This window comes from Rhamphochromis longiceps, linkage group LG18, assembly GCF_057381845.1.
Source record: "Rhamphochromis longiceps isolate RC_006_pf linkage group LG18, R_longiceps_female_GT1.1, whole genome shotgun sequence".
Classification (NCBI taxonomy): domain Eukaryota; kingdom Metazoa; phylum Chordata; class Actinopteri; order Cichliformes; family Cichlidae; genus Rhamphochromis; species Rhamphochromis longiceps.
The window spans coordinates 5,253,523-5,274,959 of NC_140574.1; the positions used below are offsets into that span (position 1 = coordinate 5,253,523).

General features: G+C 39.0%; 3 protein-coding genes and 1 long non-coding RNA gene across 7 annotated transcripts; 2 read left to right on the forward strand and 2 right to left on the reverse strand.

Annotated features, from left to right (window-relative positions):
* Positions 1-843: 843 nt before the first annotated feature.
* LOC146647560 (uncharacterized) lies at positions 844-2,064 on the reverse strand. The gene is made up of 2 exons (XR_014908549.1): positions 1,895-2,064; positions 844-1,291 (listed from the first exon to the last, which is right to left on the reverse strand). It is a non-coding gene; the product is annotated as an uncharacterized LOC146647560 (long non-coding RNA).
* Positions 2,065-4,272: 2,208 nt separating this feature from the next.
* LOC146647561 (uncharacterized) lies at positions 4,273-5,974 on the reverse strand. Its single transcript, XM_085389982.1, has one exon. It carries the CDS (start codon positions 5,972-5,974, stop codon positions 4,370-4,372), a length of 1,605 nt encoding a protein of 534 aa, XP_085246108.1. The 3' UTR covers positions 4,273-4,369.
* Positions 5,975-8,253: 2,279 nt separating this feature from the next.
* On the forward strand, positions 8,254-12,353 carry LOC146647562 (STARD3 N-terminal-like protein). The gene is made up of 4 exons (XM_085389984.1): positions 8,254-8,283; positions 8,834-8,951; positions 9,510-9,605; positions 10,991-12,353. The coding sequence occupies exons 1-4, from the start codon at positions 8,254-8,256 to the stop codon at positions 11,044-11,046; spliced, it is 300 nt and encodes a 99-aa protein (XP_085246110.1). The 3' UTR covers positions 11,047-12,353.
* A 5,931-nt stretch (positions 12,354-18,284) lies between these two features.
* On the forward strand, positions 18,285-21,071 carry LOC146647563 (E3 ubiquitin/ISG15 ligase TRIM25-like). 4 transcript variants are annotated; one of them, XM_085389569.1, is made up of 2 exons: positions 18,285-19,734; positions 20,442-21,071. In XM_085389569.1, exons 1-2 carry the CDS (start codon positions 18,943-18,945, stop codon positions 20,496-20,498), a joined length of 849 nt encoding a protein of 282 aa, XP_085245695.1. In that variant the 5' UTR covers positions 18,285-18,942; the 3' UTR covers positions 20,499-21,071. The 4 variants fall into 4 exon arrangements, with proteins under 4 accessions (XP_085245695.1, XP_085245694.1, XP_085245693.1 ...); XM_085389568.1 differs by having other exon boundaries at positions 18,285-19,227; positions 19,384-21,071; XM_085389567.1 differs by having other exon boundaries at positions 18,285-19,169; positions 19,305-21,071.
* Positions 21,072-21,437: the final 366 nt, after the last annotated feature.

Here is a 21,437-nt window from a genome sequence, read left to right on the forward strand (position 1 = left end):
AACCAGGCTGAATAACAACAACACACATTCATCAAGAATCTAATATGGGAAGGGCAGGGCTATGTTGATCTGAGACTGTAGACATTAAAAAGTCCATAGGAGAGATGGTAGCTGATTAAACAAGTGTCATGAGATAATAACAAAATGCAAAGATTGGTGACAGCGCTTGGAACCATAAGGCAACAAAAAACTGTGAGAAATAATTTAGGCTCTGCCTGTGAATCACTCTTTGCTTCTCTTCTTCCTTCCATCCCATCATTTCATATATCACTCTCCACTTGCTATGTGAGAACAAGGCACAACTTGCTATTGCAATAAACTATAATCTAATTATCCACACCTAACAACTCTTGCACTTAATCTATAATAAAATGATGACAGAAAAATGTTATAGCCCTGCCTTTAGTAGCCTCACACAGCTCCTACTGTTTAGAATAGAATAGAATATAATTCAACTTTATTGTCATTGCACATGCACAGGTACAGGGCAACGAAATGCAGTTTGCATCCATCCAGAAGTGCTTTAGTGATATAGATATATTGCAGTAAATATTAGCAATAATATAGATATGTAAATATAGATATGTTTAAATAGATATGTTTAAATATAGATATGTTTCCTCCTCATGTCCTTACTAGGCATGTCTGGACAATGTTATATCATGAGTAATATTTTTTTTTTAAATCCATCTAAATAAAACACACACATGCACGCACACACAGTGACATTTTAGACCTTCTTCAGAATACTGTATATACTATGGGCATCATGGTGCTGATCCAGAATCCTTACATTATTATTTATTACTAGAGCTACAATAATAAAGCAATGAGGAGGCAAGGCAAGGCAAGGCAAGTTTATTTGTATAGCACAATTCAACAACAAGGTGATTCAAAGTGCTTTACAGAGACATTAGAAACAAGAACAAATAAAAAGCATGATTTAAAATTGAATAAAACAAGCAAATAAACTAACTAACTAATTAACAAACAAACAAACAACAGTATATAAAATCAAAACAGATAAAATCAGAACAGTAGATAAAATCAGTAGTTAAATGTAAGTTTTGAAATTTAAGCTTAAAGTGTGGATTTGGTGCTTTATTCAAATGCAGCTGAGAACAGGTGAGTCTTCAACCTGGATTTAAATAAACTGAGTGTTTCAGCTGATCTGAGGCTTTCTGGGAGTTTGTTCCAGATATAAGGAGCATAAAAGCTGAATGCAGCTTCTCCGTGTCTGGTTCTGACTCTGGGAACTGATAAAAGACCGGATCCAGATGACCTGAGGGATCTGGATGGGGAAGTAATAAATATGAAATAATGTCATTATGATGATTCCATTTGTTTCACTATCCACTCTGTGCAGGGCAAAGCTTATTACATTTTTAAACTGTAGAGATACAATAATTTTACTGCTGTAAAATCCAAATTTTGTCTTATTTAAAATATAAATCTAATATAATCTGCTTCTTAATGTATGTTCTTTAAAATACAGCGTGTGTGTTTTAATATATTATAATTATAATAATTATTATGTGGACATGCATATTAGATCGTTTTTTAGTGAAATATAATCCCTCCAGAAAGGCAGGAAAAGCCCGGAAACTTACTTTAAAACTAAATATGTTCTAAATACTTTAAAACTAAATATGTTCCCTAAAACGGTGACAGAGCTACAGACCCATGACAGCCTTACACAGGTAGCCAGCAGCTGTGACCAGCACAACTTGTGTAGTTAATAAAAGGACAGGTAATGTTTGTCGCGCTGTTGCACACACAGCACGCTCGTTTGTTTCAGTTCGTCAGTTGCAACAAGACAGCTTACCAACGTGTACGTAATAAGCCAATACTCCTGTGTGCTATACACTACAGTGTGCGCTGTACACCTACTTACTGGTTTTGTCGCATCAGTCTGTGTCTCTGAGTTAACTTGTGTTTCTCATACAGCTCCGGACCGCTAAAAATGCGCGTGCTCTTTGTGAGCTCGTTCCCGGCTCGTAACCAGCGCGTTCTGTCGTCAAGGGCGATCATTGGTTAAATGTGATCATGTGACTGATGCAAGCCAGATCCTTTTATTTAGCAAAACTGTGATTAATAGTTAAATATTATTGTTGAGGGGCACAGACAGGACTCCGCACGCATGCACACAAAAGAAAAATTTTTTTTTAAAAAGTTGCCTCAACAAAAGGGCACTTTGGGCACCCATCAGGAAAGGGGCGGGTGCTCAAGCCCCTATAGTCCCCCCCCCCCCCCCCCCCCCCCTCTGCACGTGCCTGAACAACAAAGGCATAAATATGATCATATCAATATTATCTACTGGGTCAGACTCATAGGATCAGGGATTAGAACTCCTTTTATCAGAGAGATGAAATCTACTTCCTGTACAGGGTTGTTTTGTGGGCCTACCGATCGACAGAAACTAGAGTCAATAAAAAAACTGGACATTGGCTCAATGTGTGTGGCACAGGGAAACAAGGACTGAGCGCTGTGTAGTCCCACATAAAGTCAGACACCTGGTCACCCTAGGTGGACCATGGCATGGTCTATATGGAGGATACAGACACTGCTGAAAACATGACTCTGTCTGGTTTAGATGATCAAATGTCTTTACTTTAGGAGGCTGTGGCTCAGAGTACATTCACATAATGCCTTTGAATAAATGTAAAAAGCTTGTTTTTCTCCTGCTTTGATTTCTTTGTCCAGGTAGAAATTCTGCTTTTTGCCTCTAAACTCTGAAACAGTTTGAAACAAAGTTTGGCGCTCTAATCCTCTCTGTGTTTGTCCTTTGGTCAGATGGTGATATTGAATGAAATATTCCAGTATTCAGTAGCTCAGCAGCTTTGTAACATGTGGTTTTGCACACTGTTCAAACCTCAGATGTTTGTGTAAACAAGTGTGGAGGACACAAACTGACGGGGGGAGGAACGACATTTACTGTTGATGTGTCTGACATTTAGTCTCCATGAGTTCTCATAAGACTGAAGAACTCTGTGATCTCTAACATGCAGCTGTATGTTTTGAAATCATGTGTCTCATTCTCTGGACTTTACTAGACAACGAGTGAAGAACATGTAACGAATATCATCTTTAAAGTGATGAATAATAACTCTGCCTCTGTGTCTTCATAAAAAGATCGTACTTCTGAAAGGTCAGAGGGCAGCATCCACTCTGGGTTTACACAGTTTTGCAGCTTTAGCTCTTCTGAAGTTCAGCACCTGCTTTTTCAACCAATCAGAAGCCAGTATTGTAGAGAGTTCATATTTCTTTTCATGCAATTGAATAATTTTGAATGTTTAGGTGAATATTTATATTTAGAGTATTTTCTCGATCAGTGTCTTCAGTCCTGACCCTGAGTGCGTACATTTAAAAATAAAGTGATATAACTTCTTTTACATTACTGTGAACTTCTTGTACAGTTTGACAGCTGATTGTTGTTGTGTTTTTATGGTTTATTTTATCCAGTTTGGCAAGCAATAACAAGATCCATTTTTAGTTACGTCCTGCTGCTTCTCCTGCTCTAGTAAAAAACCATAGGCTCACCCCAGTGCATGCTGGTCCTATACCAGTCTCTTTATTTATAGAAACAAAATGGCCCTACAGCTTTTACTGACTAATTTAACAAGGTAACATCAAACAAACAAAACATTGAAACAAATATTAACCTACAAATAAACTTGTAAATAAACCCCAAAATATAAGTAAACTAACAACAAACTTTAACTAATTTCAAAATAATAAAAAAATAAGAACAAATAGCTCCAACAGAAGTTATTGGTGCAGACTGAAGGTTCTGTAAACTACTCAGTCATAGAATGATTACGATATTGAACTAAAACAAATGCCTGAATCCTAAATTATGGATATCCTATTGTGGTGATCTAAAATGTAACACTAAATGTGATTAAAACACTAAAACTCTGGACTCCGGGGCTGAACGACCGCGGGGATCACCAGCCCGAGGAAAACACAAAATACACATGACTCCGTGAGAAAGACAATTCATTCTTGAATGAAGACGTTGATCAGACACATTTAAAATGTAGCCAATTGTGTTTATTATTTAATTATTAAGGAAATAGAAAAGCGGGGGAATAGAAAAGGGGGGAGGGGTGGGGGTTAAAGAAGAGGGTAAAGGAAAGGGATAGAAAGGAGGAAAGAGAGGAGAGAGAACCCCAACTATGCCCTCTGAGCAAGCACTGGGTGCGACAGTGGATAGGAACAACTCCCTTTAAAGGAAGAAACCTATGACAGAACCAGGCTCTAGAGGGGCCAGTCAACTGTCGGGACTGGTTGGGGGGTGAGGGTGAAAGAGAGAGGGGGGGGGGGGGGGGGGGGGAGATGGGGCAGGTGTTAGGAGTTAAGGTGAAAATTACGATGCAACGGTGGAGGAGGAAGACGGGGTGACATCAGCAGAAGGAAAAGTAGAAAAAGTAGAAAAAGCAGGAGTGCTCTTTCTCCAGAAGAAGCGGAAGCGTTTTTTCTTCTTTTCCGTGATCTTTTCCACGAGCACTATTTTCTCTAGGATGAGGGTTCGTAACTCATCAATTGTTTGTGTGTTTTCCTTCTCAAGTTTCCTGCATGTTGTCTCCACTTCTTCTAATTTGGCTTGTTTTTCTTCCAGCCTTTCTTTCAGTTCTTTACATTTGGCCTCCTGCATAAGCTTTGCCTCGTGCATCTCTGTATAACTGTGTTGTAATTTGTTGTGTGCGTCTTGTAGCTGCTGACTTCTCTCGAGTTCTTGAAGTGTACACTGCAGGTCTTTGTTTGTTTTCTCTACTTGCTGCTTTAACATCTGCACCTCAGTGTTTTTGCACTTCAAATTGTTGGAAAGTTTCTCCAGTTCTGTGTTTTTTCTCAGCATGTCACTGAGCTTACTCTGCATCTCTGAGCATTGTTTTTGCACTTTTTTCTTTTCCCCCTCCAGCTCAGTTGTTTTGGAGTTCAGTTGGTTATAACAGTCTTGCAGTTGTTGGTTTTTCCTCTCAAAGTCCTGGAGAATTTGTTTATCTTCTTTCTGCTTTATTTCCCATTGTTCTTTGTCTTGTAGGAAATCCTTATTTCTTTGCACTGTTTTATCAAGCTTTATTTTCAGCGCGGTGTATTTTTCCTCCACGCCTTCAAGCTTGGAGTCCGTTTCTTTCTGTTTAATTTCTAGTTGCTTTTTTTCTTGAAGCAACTCTTTATTTTTGTTCAGTGTTTTATCAAGCTTCGCCTGCAGTGCTTTGTACTTTCCCTCCATGCCTTGCAGTTTGCGCTGCTTTATGTCCATTTGTTCTTTTTCTTGGAGGAGTTCTTGATTTTTTTGCAGAGCTTCTTCAAGCTTTATTTGCAAGGCTTCCTTGTGTTTCTCGCTGTCCTGAAGCTTGCAATCCATATCTTCCTTTTTCATGGTCTGTTGCGCTTTCTTTCGAAGAAACTCAACCCTTCCTTTCAGCACTTTTTCATTTATCTCAGTGCCTTGGAGTTTTATGACCAGTTGTTTCTTCTCTTGGAGGAGTTCTTGATTTTTTTGCAGAGCTTCATCCAGCTTTACTTGCAGCTCCTGAATCTTTTTTTCCCTCTCTTTCTCGTTTTTCTTCTGTTGGAGGATTTCTTCTGTTGGTTTTTCTTGTACTTTATTAAGCTTTGCTTGGAGCTCAAAGATCCTTCCCCGCATGTCTAGGAGTTCCATTTCTTTCTCCTTTTGAATATCTTCCTTATCGAGAAGCTGTCTGAACAGTTTATCTGCTTCAGCGGTCCTTCTCTCACAGTGCTCTCTCAGTAAGATAATCTCCGTTCGTTGTTTAAAAAAACTTTCCCAGATGTAATTGGTGTACTCTGGCTGGGGCGGGTGTCGCGTATTGTGATTGTTCATGAGATTTTCCTCATGCATTTCTTCCAAGCACATCTTCTGCAGTTGCGTATCGTCTTCTCGATTGCAAAGAGGAGCGCTGGGCTTTACGTTTTCTCTTTTTTTCTGCTTTCTTGGAGACATGTTGGAATCTGTTAACAGTGACTCTGAAAAGGATCCAAAAAGGGCTTCTCTGGCGAACGTTCGTTTGAATGCTGCAAACATAAATGCTGCGAATAACGGACTAAAAGTTCTTGCGTCTCACCCCTATTTATAGGTTTTAGGATCAAAGGATCGAAGGATCACAGTGGTGGTAAGATTCTAAATGTGTGTGACATCACAGTTCCGTAAGCCAATGAGGTTGTCACATGACATTTGTGAGAGGGCATTCCTTACTTGGACAAATTATCAATAAGCTTTCAATACCAGTAACAATGGTGACAGTATAATTGACAATTATGTGTCCAGTATGTTGGCTGATTTTCTTTTACTTTTTGCATATGAAAATAAAAGCTGGGCTGATTTTAACACCATTACAAGAAGTGTTGTTAATTATTCTTTTTGAATCCTAATCAGGTTACCACAAATTGTCTTTTAATTTAGTAGAACTTGAAATGTTTGTCAGTGGATAAACAATTCATAATGCAAAGTCAGAAACATCAAGTTATTCTTAGTACTGCATACTTGCAATACATAAGTTGTCCTAACAGTCATGTAGGGCATCTGTAGTTCAGGGGGTCGGGAAGCTCATCTTGTAACTGGATGTAATATTAGCAGACAGAGGGTTTGATGTTGCAGAATCTTTGGAGTTGTACCATGCTGAATTGAAGAGCCCAACTTTCACCAAAGGAAAGAACTAACTGGCCCCTAGATTGCCCAATCAAATCTCTTAATGCCACCAGCCCTCCCCTACCTTCACTGTGTGCTCAGCTTGTAGAAAAGAGTTGAGTGTGGAAGAAATGGCAAAAATGTGGAGCTGAAAAGCTAAGAGAGAAAAAGAAATTATATATAAATCAACGTGTCAAATTAATGGACATGTTAGTTATTGGAGTTCTGGCTGCATTTTATATATCTATATTGTGTCCTTTTTATAATAAATAATAAAAAACATTATTTATCCTCACTGTATGAACATTGTTGGAGTCCTTGAAGTCTCGTCATGTTGAAGTTACTCATGTGATGTGATGTTGTTATAATGATCCAGCTGGTGTGCAGCCATCATATTAGAGTTCTCTTTCTTCTTCTGATTTTATACAATTTTTCTGTGATGGTGTCACATTTACAGTGGTCGCAACAATTGCACCTATAGGACCCTGAAAAACTGGTGCACAGACTTCAGAGTCTAATAAGTGTCACCACTGTAACCACTGCATAATGCAAACCATGACACGAGTTTAGTCTTGGTGTGAAACTCATTTTGGTTCATAGACACCAATCTGACCTTAAGTGGAACAGACCCATAAAACTAATGCGTAATAAATAAATCGAAATTCTCCCATCATCATTCTTTGGTAGGAAGTCATAAATAGGAGTTAAATTCAGACTCGCACAGGCTCACCTCTGCACGGCTGGCTTCTCCTGTAACCCTGCATGTTTCTAAGGTTTGTTTTCTTTCTTTTTTTGTTGTTGTTCTTGTGCTTTTTGTCCTCAGGTGAGGTTTGAAGTGTCTGTGTGGTGCAGCTGGTCTGGTCTGTCCAGGCTGCACCACACAGACACTTCCAATCACCACACATCAAAGTACAAAGCGTATGACGTCATCACATTCTGTGTTAGGAAGTCACATTTAGGAGTTAAATTCATTGTTCATCATACTCAAGAAATCTTTCTGTTATCTTGATTAACTTATCCCAACATTGTCAATCAGACTAAGTGATCACTAAGTTATCAACTCTATAAGGTAAACCAGGGTTTCCCATTTTAGCTACTAGCCTGTTTACATGAAAGGGGTGGCATTGGGGGCATCTGACCAATCACATAGAGAGCAGCAGAACAGCTGACTTTACAAAGAAAGATAAAACTATAAACATGAACAGGTTAAACACTTGTATTAATAAAGTTGAAATAGGAACTAAAAGTTCTTTTGCTGAGCTCTGTTGATGTTTACCAGTCTGGGAGAAAATACAAGCATAAATACAAAAATGGCCGTGGATATACTGGGAAAAGCATGTCGAATGATGAGCAGTGACACAGGAGACCAAGAGGAATTGCTCAGATAAGATTAAATGCTTTCATGGACGAGGACATGCTAGGGACAAGCGTTGCAGACAAAAGAAAAACACGAGATTAATATTTATAGAGGAATTCAAAATGTTGTGAAATTGTTCTGCAGACAAATGGGAAAAGTCAAAGAATGAAGTCGAATTTAAGAATCTAAACTGATTAGACTACTGATGCTCATCAATGGAAAGATCCTCCCACTATCCATGGCACAGCAGTCCAAAGGGATCTTTCAGGTACTTGTTGTAAAGCAGTTTTCCAGAGAACTGATTGGTAGCTAAGTGGTGATTTCATACTTGTTGATCCGTAATCTAAATCTCAAACACACACACACACACACACACACACACACACACACACACACACCTTAACAGCACCTCAGAAAACAGGGTGGTACTTAAAGCTTTGATCTAAGAAACCTGACAACATCTAATATTTTCATTATTTGTAACAAAAATGTTGCACTGACTTTAGTTTTTTTACTTCTAATAATATCTTTATTTATTTTAGTATTGGTGTCAATGTCCACACACAAAAACCTCTTAGAGGACAGTTTGTTGTTGGAGTTAATTTTCCTCTGCAGTCTTTGCTCCATATTCCCCGATGGCGATGCATACATGTATGAGGATTTAAGGAAGTGAAGCAAACTTCCTGTACAGGAAAACCTGTAATTGCTGCTGTTTAACAATAATAAATATTTGTTTTTGCACCTTCTAAATTTTAAATGGTCAGATTTTGTATGCTTTGTGTAGTATTCATATTGGGACGTGTGTGTTTCTTGTGTAGCTGCTGAGTCAGGGGGCCTTTGGGTACCTGCTGCCCATCATCTCCTTCGTTCTGGCCTGGATAGAAACGTGGCTGCTCGACTTCAAGGTCCTGCCTCAGGAGATCGAAGACGAAAACAGTGAGTCTCAATTGAGCTAATAATAAAAAAGGCACCTTCATTACTGTTGCAGCACTGCTGCTGTCACTGCTGTGATCTCTGTCAACAGATCGTTTACCTTACAGGTTCCTTTTAAAACCTTCCTTTAAGTTAGCAAAAGAATGTGAAAAAACAAGTACTATGACTCAAGAGCCTCTGAGTGGAGAATGAAAAAGAAACAAGAAAACGATAAAGAACAGCAGCAGGCGCTCTGGTGAAACACTGCCACCTGCTGGTGAACATTCAAAGCTACATACTGAGTAATTTTATTCAGTTGTTTTATTTAAAATAAAAGAGCATGGGATAAGAAGTTAATATTATAATTATTTATAATAATGTTAGAGTAAAAAGTGTAATGCATCAGCTTCCTGTTGCTATTTCACAGGTAATTATTAATAATTATATGCTATGAACAAAATCTGCAAATGTGTTTACTCAACTGATAAATGAAAGTTATTTCACCACTGTTATGTTATTTTAACCTCATTGATGTCCTGCTGATGCAGTTATTCCTGCTTCCTTCATCCTTCTGTGTTTCAGGACATCAGTCCATCATAGATACAAGTAGGGCTCCTCTCCTGGGTCCAGGTCCTTTATCTGATGGGCAGTTCTACTCTCCGCGAGAGTCTTTGGCAGGTCTGTTTCCTCCCACTGACATCAGACAAACCCAAACACACCCGACACGCTCGCTTCAGCTGTCGCTCTTTCAGACTGCTCAGTCTGATGATTCTGACTCTTCATTCCCATTTAAATGAGCGTACAGACACAAAATATGAAGATATACAGTTCATTTTATTGTCATTATTATTATTATTATTATTATTAGAGTTTTTAGATTTCCAGCTTTGCACCAGAGGTGGAGCCAGACATTTGAAACACCCAGGGCTTAGCCCTAAAGGGTAGTATGCATGTGGGATTTTTTTTTTTTTTTTTTGGGGGGGGGGGGGGTGTAGAAATGACTGAAAGATTAATAGGCTCTGTTTTGAGTTTTGTTCAAAAAAGAATGACTTCATATAGGGAAAAATATATATCACATGTGCAGGACACCTTAAACTAGTTTTTTAATTAAGCAGCAAGGCAGAACAAAATCGGGGCTGTATCAAGACACGAGGACTAAACCCCAATTCAACCAGACCCAGAACTGATCCGGAATTAAAACAGGACTACAACAGTTCAAAATCAGGACTACTGAGGACTTAACCAAGACAGAACCACAATCAGAACTAGATGATAGTAGCACTAAAAATCATCATAGACCTGCACTACACTTATTTTTTTAATTCTACCAAAGTCCACTATTTAGATTGAGAAAAGTTTATATAATTATTTAGCCTTGTTGTGCAAACAAGCCTCCATAACTTAATAAATGTAGAATTTGAAAAATAACAAACCTAAAAAGAAACACTAGGTACGAGATACATGAGGACCTATGATACGGTGATACTTTTGGTAAACAACCATTTGACTAACATGTGTGTCTCACCTGCTCTTGTTCCACCTCTGTTCTGTCCTCATTCTCCATCTCCCTCTCTGTTCCTCTCTCTCTCTCTGTTCCTCTCTCTCCCTCTTTGTGCTGACAATCATCAAATATACAGTTGAAACCAGATATTTACTCTTCAGATCAAAACACAAACACTTTTTTAATTGTAACATCAAATCAGACTAAATGTTTATTTTTTTAGATTGATAAATATAAAAAACATATTTGTTAACTTTAAGAGTAAAGAGAGAAACTATCTGTATTTCTTAATTGCAAATGGCACCAAATTGTATTCAAAATTGAGCCACACTTATGGAGCTCCACAGTTCTTTTCCTGGTGTTTTGGTTGACATCTCTTGATGTTCCCATGTCACAGAAACAGGCTCTGTGTTTTGCCTTATATGCATCCACAGCTGTGCCACCAATTTACTCACATGGACTCTACAAACCTATCAGAAGCTTCTTCAGCTCAGAATGGAATCGTCTGGAGTTTGAACTAAACTCCAGACGATTCCTACTGTGCTGTTTTATTTCTCCACAGGATCTCCGATCCTGAACATGGAGGGATTTTTGGGTCCTCCAGCGTTGTGCTACTGAGGGGAAAACTTCTGCCTTACACCTTCAGCCATTTTAGTTTGTATTTGTTCATATCCACAAATGCAGCTCACGTTCTGATATCAGCCTTCTGCACGTTCACCGCGACCGGGAAAGTGCCACTTAAAAGTTTCAGTGTCATGAACTCTGGTTACTGTATGAGTTTTGTTTCTCCACCTTTAAGGAACTCGAGACCTTACAAGAGATTTATCAGAAATAAATCATTACATCCTTATCAGTATCCATCCATAATTCAAAACATTACATCACACTTAAAAATATATATATTTACACTTTCAATTTAAAAACAGAGTGTTAATGTCTTATTTCCAGCATAATGTTTACTTATAATTCTGTGATCATTTTCTTATGCTTCGGTTGAGTCACTGCAAAGGAAAATAAGCTCATGGATGCCACAGAAAGGATTGTTCAGCCGGTATTGAGCCTGCAGACCAGACTGTAGCAGAAAGAGAAAGTCAAACTCTCAGAGATGTTTATGATTACTTCAATGTCTTAAAAATGTGCATGAAAGAATATTAAGGTAACATATAGAGATGTGAACGATACTGTTTGTTTTGAAACGAGAGTGAAGGATTGTGTGTTAAAGAAAACGAGCCATAAACGTGCAGCATGTACACTCGGAGATTTGGGTTTAGTGCACTGAACAGAAGGGACGCTGCTCTCGAAAGCTGCTGTGACGGGCGGGGAAACGTTCTAATGCAAATGTACATATCTTCATGCATGCTTTGCAAGCTCAGTGGATGTTTATTCTTTTTATTCTTTTTTAAAGAAAAGCCCGTCTGTATAACAGAATCATTAAAATGTTAAAGGTTATGTGGTTTTGTTTAATTGCTTATGTCAAACGTCGACCTTAAAGAGATCAACAGAATAAGAACTTAGACATAAATTAGCCTTATGAATAAATAAAATGTGAAAATATCAGTTTGTTTCAGGTAATGTCAGCTGTTTATTAAAACAAATATTCCTTTTTCATCTCTATTTTTAATTACTAGTCTTAATTAAGGTGAACAGACTCTGAATGGGGGACTTTTATTTTAATTGTGTGTAATATATTGATGAGATGAGATAGCCTTTATTTGTCAGTTGCAGGTCTTTTGCCCACAACCGAGATGACAGACCTTGGTGACCGTACATACAATACAAACATTACATTGGGGAGACAGGTCAGGCCAGGTAGCGAGGAAAAAAAACCTTGAAATGTGAAACACACAAGGATAATACAGGAATGCACAGGTATCAACACACCATAACACAATAAACACAGACAGCAACATGGGAAAGAGTTCCAGTGTGTACATCTGCTCTGGGACCGCTGCAATCTTTCGACTGCGCCTCCAGCTGACCCGATGTCCACATCATGGGGGAGGTAAACGTTGGAGGTGGCGTTGGATCCGGGGTAGGGAGGGTGATGCGTCAGTGAGTGCTTATCAGTATCAGTATATGTATGTGTGTGCGTCAGTGTTGGTCAAGTTACTTGAAAAAAGTAATCAGTAACTAATTACTTCCCCAAAAAAGTAATCCCGTTACTTTACTGATTACTTATTTTCAAAAGTAATTAATTACTTAGTTACTTAGTTACTTTTTAAAAAAACGATTTACAACCTGAATAGGTGATAAAGCGATAGATCTCTCAGCCCAATTCTACTTTTTCTACATAATCCATCATACAAAATGTAATCAAATGGAAAAGTCCCTTTTTAAAACTTGTTTTATTAGTTTTAATCTTTTAACTTTATGCATCAAGCAAAAATGTAATTATATGCAACATTCACTGACTGGAAGAAATTTGTTTAATATTTAAACCTATTTTCTGCACATTCCAGCACATAAATTTATTTATTTTTTTGTGTTTACACTCAGTCTTTCAAATAGATGCAAGTAAAACACAGCAGAAAATAAATAAAGTCAAAGACTAGCGGTCCTTTTGCTCTATTTTCACCTGTAAAGCAGGAGCAGGGTAGGCGGAGGTTTACCCTGGTGCAGGTGTGCCGCAGCGGTCAGTGGAAGGATATGGCAGCTCTGTGAATTTCCCATTACGTGGTAGCGCACTCGGTGCTTGCTTGGAGGTTTAGGGGTTTTTTTTCGCTGTAAAAAGAAGTTTTCTTCCCACGCACAACGGACGCTAATGTTTTTGTCACTTTTTATGGAATCAAACTCAAAGTAAGGTCAGTACTTCCACGCTTTAAACGCTGCACGCTCATACTCTCTCCCACAATCGATATGTGATCCATTGTTGATCTGCACACAGCTGTTGTCACAAACGTCGCCCTTGCTTACGTCACTGTCAGGAGACATTCTCGCAAAAAAAATCACGGTTTTAGTAACGCAGTAACGCAGCGTTCCTACGGGAAAGTAACGGTAATCTAATTACCGTTTTTGCGATAGTAATCCCTTATTTTACTCGTTACTCGAAAAAGTAATCGGATTACAGTAACGCGTTACTGCCCATCTCTGGTGTGCGTGTCCATAGTTCAGCTGAGACAGTGTCCTTCGCCCTGCCAGGCTAAGTAAACAGTCTTCCAGCCAACCCAGGTGGCCTTGTAGGGAATGGGAAGGAACAGACTCAACACAGTCGTTATCAGGGAGTTGTTGTTCGGCTCCAGCCTTGAGCTGGCACCGAAGGAGTAGCCGGGTTATGATGGTAATTGAGAATTTCAAGCTGTTTTTTAACACTCCGACACTGGTCTCTCAGTCCCCCGTTAATAGCTGCGAGCTTCTCCGTGATGTTATTAGCCGTCGATTCTGTGGTCTTTTCACTCTTTTTGGCTCACATAGCAGATTCTGAGACCTCACGACCGCAGCCAACTGATCCGAGGTGTAATCCAGCTCCGCCCAGAGATGTTGTTCTGAGTTGATTCTTTCCTGATGTAATCCAACATGCATACGCTCAAAGGTGTTATTCTGAGCATTCACTGCAGTCGTAAGCGCCTCCAAGCTCTTGGCTCACTGAAGGCAGCATGGTTCTTTCTGAGAAGTCGCACCTGTCGTTCCAATCCCAGCGGGCAGCCTTGTGGGGGTTTGAACAGCCGGTTCCGCTCTCTTAATTCTCCGATAAGCCAGGGTCAAGCCAGCTCCGATCAGCAAGAACCCTGTTATCATGGTTCCGAATAGGTAGTTAACTTCAGCGTCCTCGATCGACAGTCCCGCCAGGCACACGATCCTCTGCCACCCGTCCGTCGTGTATCCGGCAGGGAAAGTCCCTCCAGGGCACTCGGGTTCTCCCGAGCCCAGACTTCTCGTTAAAGGGTGTCAATAGCATTCAGAGACCAGTTGATCAAATCCATAATTCTCTTTTAGGTTTTAGACACAGACTGTGAGAGAGTGTTCCAGGGAAAGTAATACAAAAAAGACACACGACTAGACAAGGACATAAGAACTAGCAGGAAAGATAAGGGAGAGGAGAAAAGTGCGTCTGCCTCCTCCGAGAGCCAAAGTAATTAATTACATTTATTGAATTAAATAAAGATTAACCCTTATTTTTAAAGAAGACATGCTACTGAATACATGGACTGTAGATAAAAGATGGAGGTGACCTTTTATTAGAGTTAATAGTTTTGAATTTTCTAGTTTTTATTTTTCATTCCATTTTGACTTTTTAAGGTCAGTTTAGTGTCAGTTAGTCTCCAGAGTGAATTTTATTCTTTCAGTTTAGTTTTTAGTTTCAGTTACTTTTAGGCTTTTAAATTATTATTGTTATATGGAGGCCAAATGTCAGAGGGAACATTTATGAAAATCAGCAGAGAGATCACTAAAAATAAAGATTTATTTTACCCCCCCCTTTATTTTTTATTCATTAAATAAGATCAAACTAATTTGGGGGGGGGACTTTTTATTTAGTAATTTTTGTGGCAATAACCAAAACAAAACAAGCAACATACACAGCAAAATCTCCAGTGTTAAATTAACACTGGAGAGTGTCTATATGGGTCCACACCTCTGAGTGTTAAATACAACACTGTTGAGTGTTAAATTAACACCTTTGACAGTGTTATATGTTTAAAAGTAACCTAGTCAGGTTTGAAGATTAACAATGGCTAACACTGAGCAGTGCTGATTTTCTAACACTGGAATATTTCTAACATTTTGAGTTATTTTCCAGTGTTAGAAAATCAGCACATTTTTTTTTTTTGTCCCAACGACGTTTCTTGTGTGTGACGATTGTCCACCTGTCCTTAATTTTATCACCTCAAAAGTCACCCTAACATTGTAGAAACATGTTATTGCATCAGACATGAGCTCTAACCTGTTCAACCATGATAATCACTTTAATTAAAACAAGAATCTTTTTTAACATCACTGAACCCTTAAAGCTCACCAGTCAGTCATCAGCTCCAGCACGCGCCTCATCTTGAAATATTCCAGCTTGAATTTTATTTTTTATCCTATTGCTGCACAAGATGCACCGCGACTCTCTGAGGGGAACAAAATAGGAAGCACGTGTAAAACAATAATAATAATAATGATAATAATAATAATAATATTAATGCATTAACTGTAAACAAAAACAAGGGTAAACTGATCGATTGTTTGTTGGCTGTTATGAGTTTCATGATAACCGTGTATTGACGATTACAATGAAGTGACAATACTGTGTCAATAATGCACATATAACGTAAACTTATGAGCAACTGTTCTCTTTTTACAGGTATGCCTAGACTTGCTCAAACCTTTGAGTTTAACTATTTTGAATTTTAAATTCTTTAAATCAAGCCAAGGAAAAAGGGCAGATTAGCTTGGGTAAAAGAACGAAAGTTTAGGCACACATCTGGTGGACAAAACTATGAAGCGCAGCTTGAATCTACAGCTTATAATGAACTGCTTCATTATGATTGCCCACTCTGCAGAGATGAACTGACAGCTTCTCTTTAATGTCACGTGACAGTTGTGTCTGATATCGGGCTGATATGTTGCTTTGAACATGTATTTGTTTTACGTGAAGAAAATTCTGTTATGTCGATTTTAATAATAAATAATTTAGATGAATAAAACGTTCTTGTGTAAACATGTGCCATGGTGTGTTCTCCTGTTGCTTGTGACTTCTTGTAGTTTGTTAGTAATAAAAAATACACTAAATATAACAATGTAAAGCACAATATTATAATAGTTGTGAGTATTGTGCTGTGAGGTCACTGCCTCCACCTGATTATGTAATTAACCAGCAGACTGGTACGTTTATATATAATATACTATAAGTTATATCATTATAATTATGTGTACATCATATTTCTTATGTACATTTTAGACCTGGGAGCAGAAATGCTGATGAACTGGTTTTTATTGAGGAACAGGCAGAGCGTCCTCTCTTCCTGGCTCCATGTCTATAATTATGTCACACACTGATTCGCTCTCACAAAATCACCAAAACACGGCACAAATCCCACCAATGGTTCAATTCCTTATAAATCATTGAATCAGGTACTGAAGCAGTGACGTGCTGAATGAAGCTTCAGTCGTCATTGATCACGTGACTCTGTTCAGTCAAACCAAGCCTCAGCACAGCGTTTCTGAAGCAGTGTGTTGATTTTTTGACACACGTGCCGGAGCTTCAGCTTCAAACGGGCCGTCACCATCAGAGTTGCTGGAACCATGTCCCACTACTGGCTACTCTGTTTTATTCTGTGTTAAGTTTTTGAATGTGAATTTTCTGTGTTAAGAATAACAAAGAAAATGTAATGAAGTGATTTTAAAGTTTAAACTTTGTGTTAAATCTTGTAAGTCAGAGAGAGAGAGAGAGATGAGGTGTGGGTGGACATCAGATGATCAAATGTCAACAACCTGATTGGCCCAAGTGTGAAGATGTGACGTCCACTGAGGGAAGGGGGGAGAAAGGGTGAGCAGGTATAAAAGTGAGGTGAAGAAGAGATTCGGGGTTCTTCCCTTTTGTCCTCTGTGAGATGAGCAGTTCAGAAGTTTGGATCTAAGAGGTTCACAGTTAAAATTCCAGCAGAGACGCTAAAAGGAGAACCACAGTCCAACCTGTGAATGTTTTTAACCCTTTGTGAAACAACAAAGGCATAAATATGATCATATCAATATTATCTACTGGGTCAGACTCATAGGATCAGGGATTAGAACTCCTTTTATCAGAGAGATGAAATCTACTTCCTGTACAGTTTTTTTTTTTTGTGGGCCTACCGATCGACAGAAACTAGAGTCAATAAAAAAACTGGACTTTGGCTCAATGTGTGTGTGTGGCACAGGCAAACAAGGACTGAGCGCTGTGTAGTCCCACATAAAGTCAGACACCTGGTCACCCTAGGTGGACCATGGCATGGTCTATATGGAGGATACAGACACTGCTGAAAACATGACTCTGTCTGGTTTAGATGATCAAATGTCTTTACTTTAGGAGGCTGTGGCTCAGAGTACATTCACATAATGCCTTTGAATAAATGTAAAAAGCTTGTTTTGCTCCTGCTTTGATTTCTTTGTCCAGGTAGAAATTCTGCTTTTTGCCTCTAAAATCTGAAACAGTTTGAAACAAAGTTTGGCGCTCTAATCCTCTCTGTGTTTGTCCTTTGGTCAGATGGTGATATTGAATGAAATATTCCAGTATTCAGTAGCTCAGCAGCTTTGTAACATGTGGTTTTGCACACTGTTCAAACCTCAGATGTTTGTGTAAACAAGTGTGGAGGACACAAACTCACGGGGGGAGGAACGACATTTACTGTTGATGTGTCTGACATTTAGTCTCCATGAGTTCTCATAAGACTGAAGAACTCTGTGATCTCTAACATGCAGCTGTATGTTTTGAAATCATGTGTCTCATTCTCTGGACTTTACTAGACAACGAGTGAAGAACATGTAACGAATATCATCTTTAAAGTGATGAAGAATAACTCTGCCTCTGTGTCTTCATAAAAAGATCGTACTTCTGAAAGGTCAGAGGGCAGCATCCACTCTGGTTTTACACAGTTTTGCAGGTTTAGCTCTTCTGAAGTTCAGCGCCTGCTTTTTCAACCAATCAGAAGCCAGTATTGTAGAGAGTTCATATTTCTTTTCATGCAATTGAATAATTTTGAATGTTTAGGTGAATATTTATATTTAGAGTATTTTCTTGATCAGTGTCTTCAGTCCTGACCCTGAGTGCGTACATTTAAAAATAAAGTGATATAACTTCTTTTACATTACTGTGAACTTCTTGTACAGTTTGACAGCTGATTGTTGTCGTGTTTGTCGTCATATGAAGATCGTTTCCTAAAGAGGACTGAACAGTCATTTAGCCTCTGGCTCCATCCATGAATCTGATCTTTGCTGTATAATCTGTGCTGTTAATAGTGTAATGGAACATATAATTTGCACATATAATTTCATATGTAATTATGATGATCTTTACCCATTAAGATTTCAAATGAAACGATAAACAAAAGCCAAGAAAACTGAGTTAAACTCCTGAGTCTACTATATATTTGCACCATGAAGAAATGAATTGTTTGCACCAGTAATAAATAATCAAATATATCAAATTATCATCAATTATTTAAATAAAAAGAACCATCGCTCCAAACAAAACAACAATTAAACAGAGAGTCCTATAAAACTTCAATTTCAAACATCCACGTAAAGTTAAACTATTAAACTTTAACTGGGTCAGACTTGTTACTGCATGTTGTAACCAAACATACCACACCCTGCATCATGTGATTGGCTCTTGGTCGCTCTGTAAGAATATTTCTTTAGTGCCTCCCTTCACAGATGTGTCTGTATCAGGATGGGTCTAAACAACATGGTGTAAATGCAGTTGCTGATGAGCCTCATTTCCTGTAGGAGGTGAACAAGAGCAGAGATCTGTTTCCCTTCAGAGCACAGAGGTTGTTTCTGTTCAGAGGAAGTGAAACTGTCTGACAGTCACTGAGAGACGGTGAAACGGCACAGCACATGAATCAAATGGATCAAACAAAATTCTGCTGTTCAGTCTGTTTGGATCTACTGAAGGATCCGGTGACTATTCCCTGTGGACACAGCTACTGCATGAACTGTATTAAAAGCTTCTGGGATGAAGAGGAAAAGAAGAAAATCTACAGCTGCCCTCAGTGCAGACAGACTTTCACAGCGAGGCCTGTCCTGGTGAAAAACACCATGTTAGCAGATTTAGTGGAGGAGCTGAAGAAGACTGGACTCCAAGCTGCTCCTGCTGATCACTGCTATGCTGGACCTGAAGATGTGGCCTGTGATGTCTGCACTGGAAGAAAAATGAAAGCCTTCAAGTCCTGTTTAGTCTGTCTGGCATCTTACTGTGAGAAACACCTTCAGACTCATTATGATTCACCTACATTCAAGAAACACAAGCTGGTGGAGCCCTCCAAGAAGCTCCAGGAGAACATCTGCTCTCGTCATGATGAGGTGATGAAGATGTTCTGCCGTACTGATCAGCAGAGTATCTGTTATCTCTGCTCTGTGGATGAACATAAAGGCCACGACACAGTCTCAGCTGCAGCAGAAAGGACTGAGAGGCAGAGAGAGCTGGAGGTGAGTCGACAAAACATCCAGCAGAGAATCCAGGACAGAGAGAAAGATGTGAAGCTGCTTCAACAGGAGGTGGAGGCCATCAATCAGTCTGCTGATCAAACAGTGGAGCACAGTGAGAAGATCTTCACTGAGCTGATCCATCTCATCCAGAAAAGAAGCTCTGATGTGAAGCAGCAGATCAGATCCCAGCAGGAAACTGAAGTGAGTCGAGTCAAAGAGCTTCAGGAGAAGCTGGAGCAGGAGATCACTGAGCTGAAGAGGAAAGATGCTGAGCTGAAGCAGCTATTCAAGCAGCTCTCACACAAAGAGGATCACATCCAGTTTCTACACAACTACCCCTCACTGTCAGCACTCAGTGAGTCTACAGACTCATCCAGCATCAATATCCGTCCTCTGAGCTACTTTGAGGATGTGACAGCAGCTGTGTCAGAGGTCAGAGATAAACTACAGGACATTCTGAGAGAGGAACGGACAAACATCTCACTGACAGTCACTGAAGTGGATGTTTCACTGTCACAACCAGAGCCAAAGACCAGAGCTGAATTCTTAAAATATTCATGTGAAATCACACTGGATCCAAACACAGGATACAAACTGCTGTTATTATCAGAGGGGAACAGAAAAGCAGAATTTATGAAACAAAAACATTATTCTGATCATCCAGACAGATTTACTTCGTATAAACAGGTCCTGAGTAGAGAGAGTCTGACTGGACGTTGTTACTGGGAGGTGGAGAGGAAAGGGAGAGTTGATGTAGCAGTCGCATACAAGAATATCAGCAGAAAAGGAGGTGATGAATGTAGATTTGGACACAATGACAAATCTTGGTCATTAGATTGTAACAACAACAGATATATATTTTGGTACAACAACATCCAAACTTGTGTCTCAGGTCCTCGTTCCTCCAGAGTAGGAGTGTACCTGGATCACAGAGCAGGTATTTTGTCCTTCTACAGCGTCTCTGAAACCATGACTCTCCTCCACAGAGTCCAGACCACATTCACTCAGCCGCTCTATGCTGGACTTTGGGTTTACTATGTTGGAGCCACAGCTGAGTTGATTAAGCTCAAATAGACTGAAGTCTTTCATATTGTGGGTTTAAATCTGTATTTTAGTTTCATTTTATTTTCTCTCCATCATTTCTGCACAGAGATCAGCTGTCAGTCAAACATTATGGGTGGTACCTCCACATCTTCTAGTTGTTCTCTTGATGTTTCTGAGTTTTTAAAGGAGATCTTTCCTGTGACTGTTTATGGAGGCTATCACTGCTCATCATCATTTTGATTTACTAAAATATTTCTCCACATCAAAATGTAAACTTCTCTATCCTCTAAATGTTTCTGGAATATTTGTATTGAAAAATGTCGACATTTCTCTTTATGAGTATGGCAGACCATGTGTGTGTGTTTGTGTTTGTTTTGGTCAAAATCATCAAACAAATGAGGAAAAACTGTGATTTTAATGAATGAATTCATATATTGTGTTGATGTTTTATTGTGTGAATAAACTGGAAGGTTTGACTATAAATCAAACTTTGAACAAAGTCTTTTCTTCTGTCTTCATTCCAGGATCTCACTCAAATCTGACGCAGAAAATATGAAACTAATCTGAGAGAATAACTGAAGCAGTTTTCCTCCTGAAGCATCACAAAGTTCAGAGTTCATGTTTAGAGCAGAAGATTCAGCAGTCGCTCTGTGACCTTTCAACTTTCTTCACTAAAACAGCTTCATTACAGAGAAACAAGTCACATTTTCTTCATGTTCTTAAGTCCTTTCAAATGTTTGTAATGGTCCTTGAATGCAGCATCAGTGTGGCAGGTTTAAAAGGTCACTTTCTGTTGTGTTCAAAGATTTCCTTCAGATATGGTCTTTAATCAGTAAAGCCAGTGATACAGCAGTGTCATT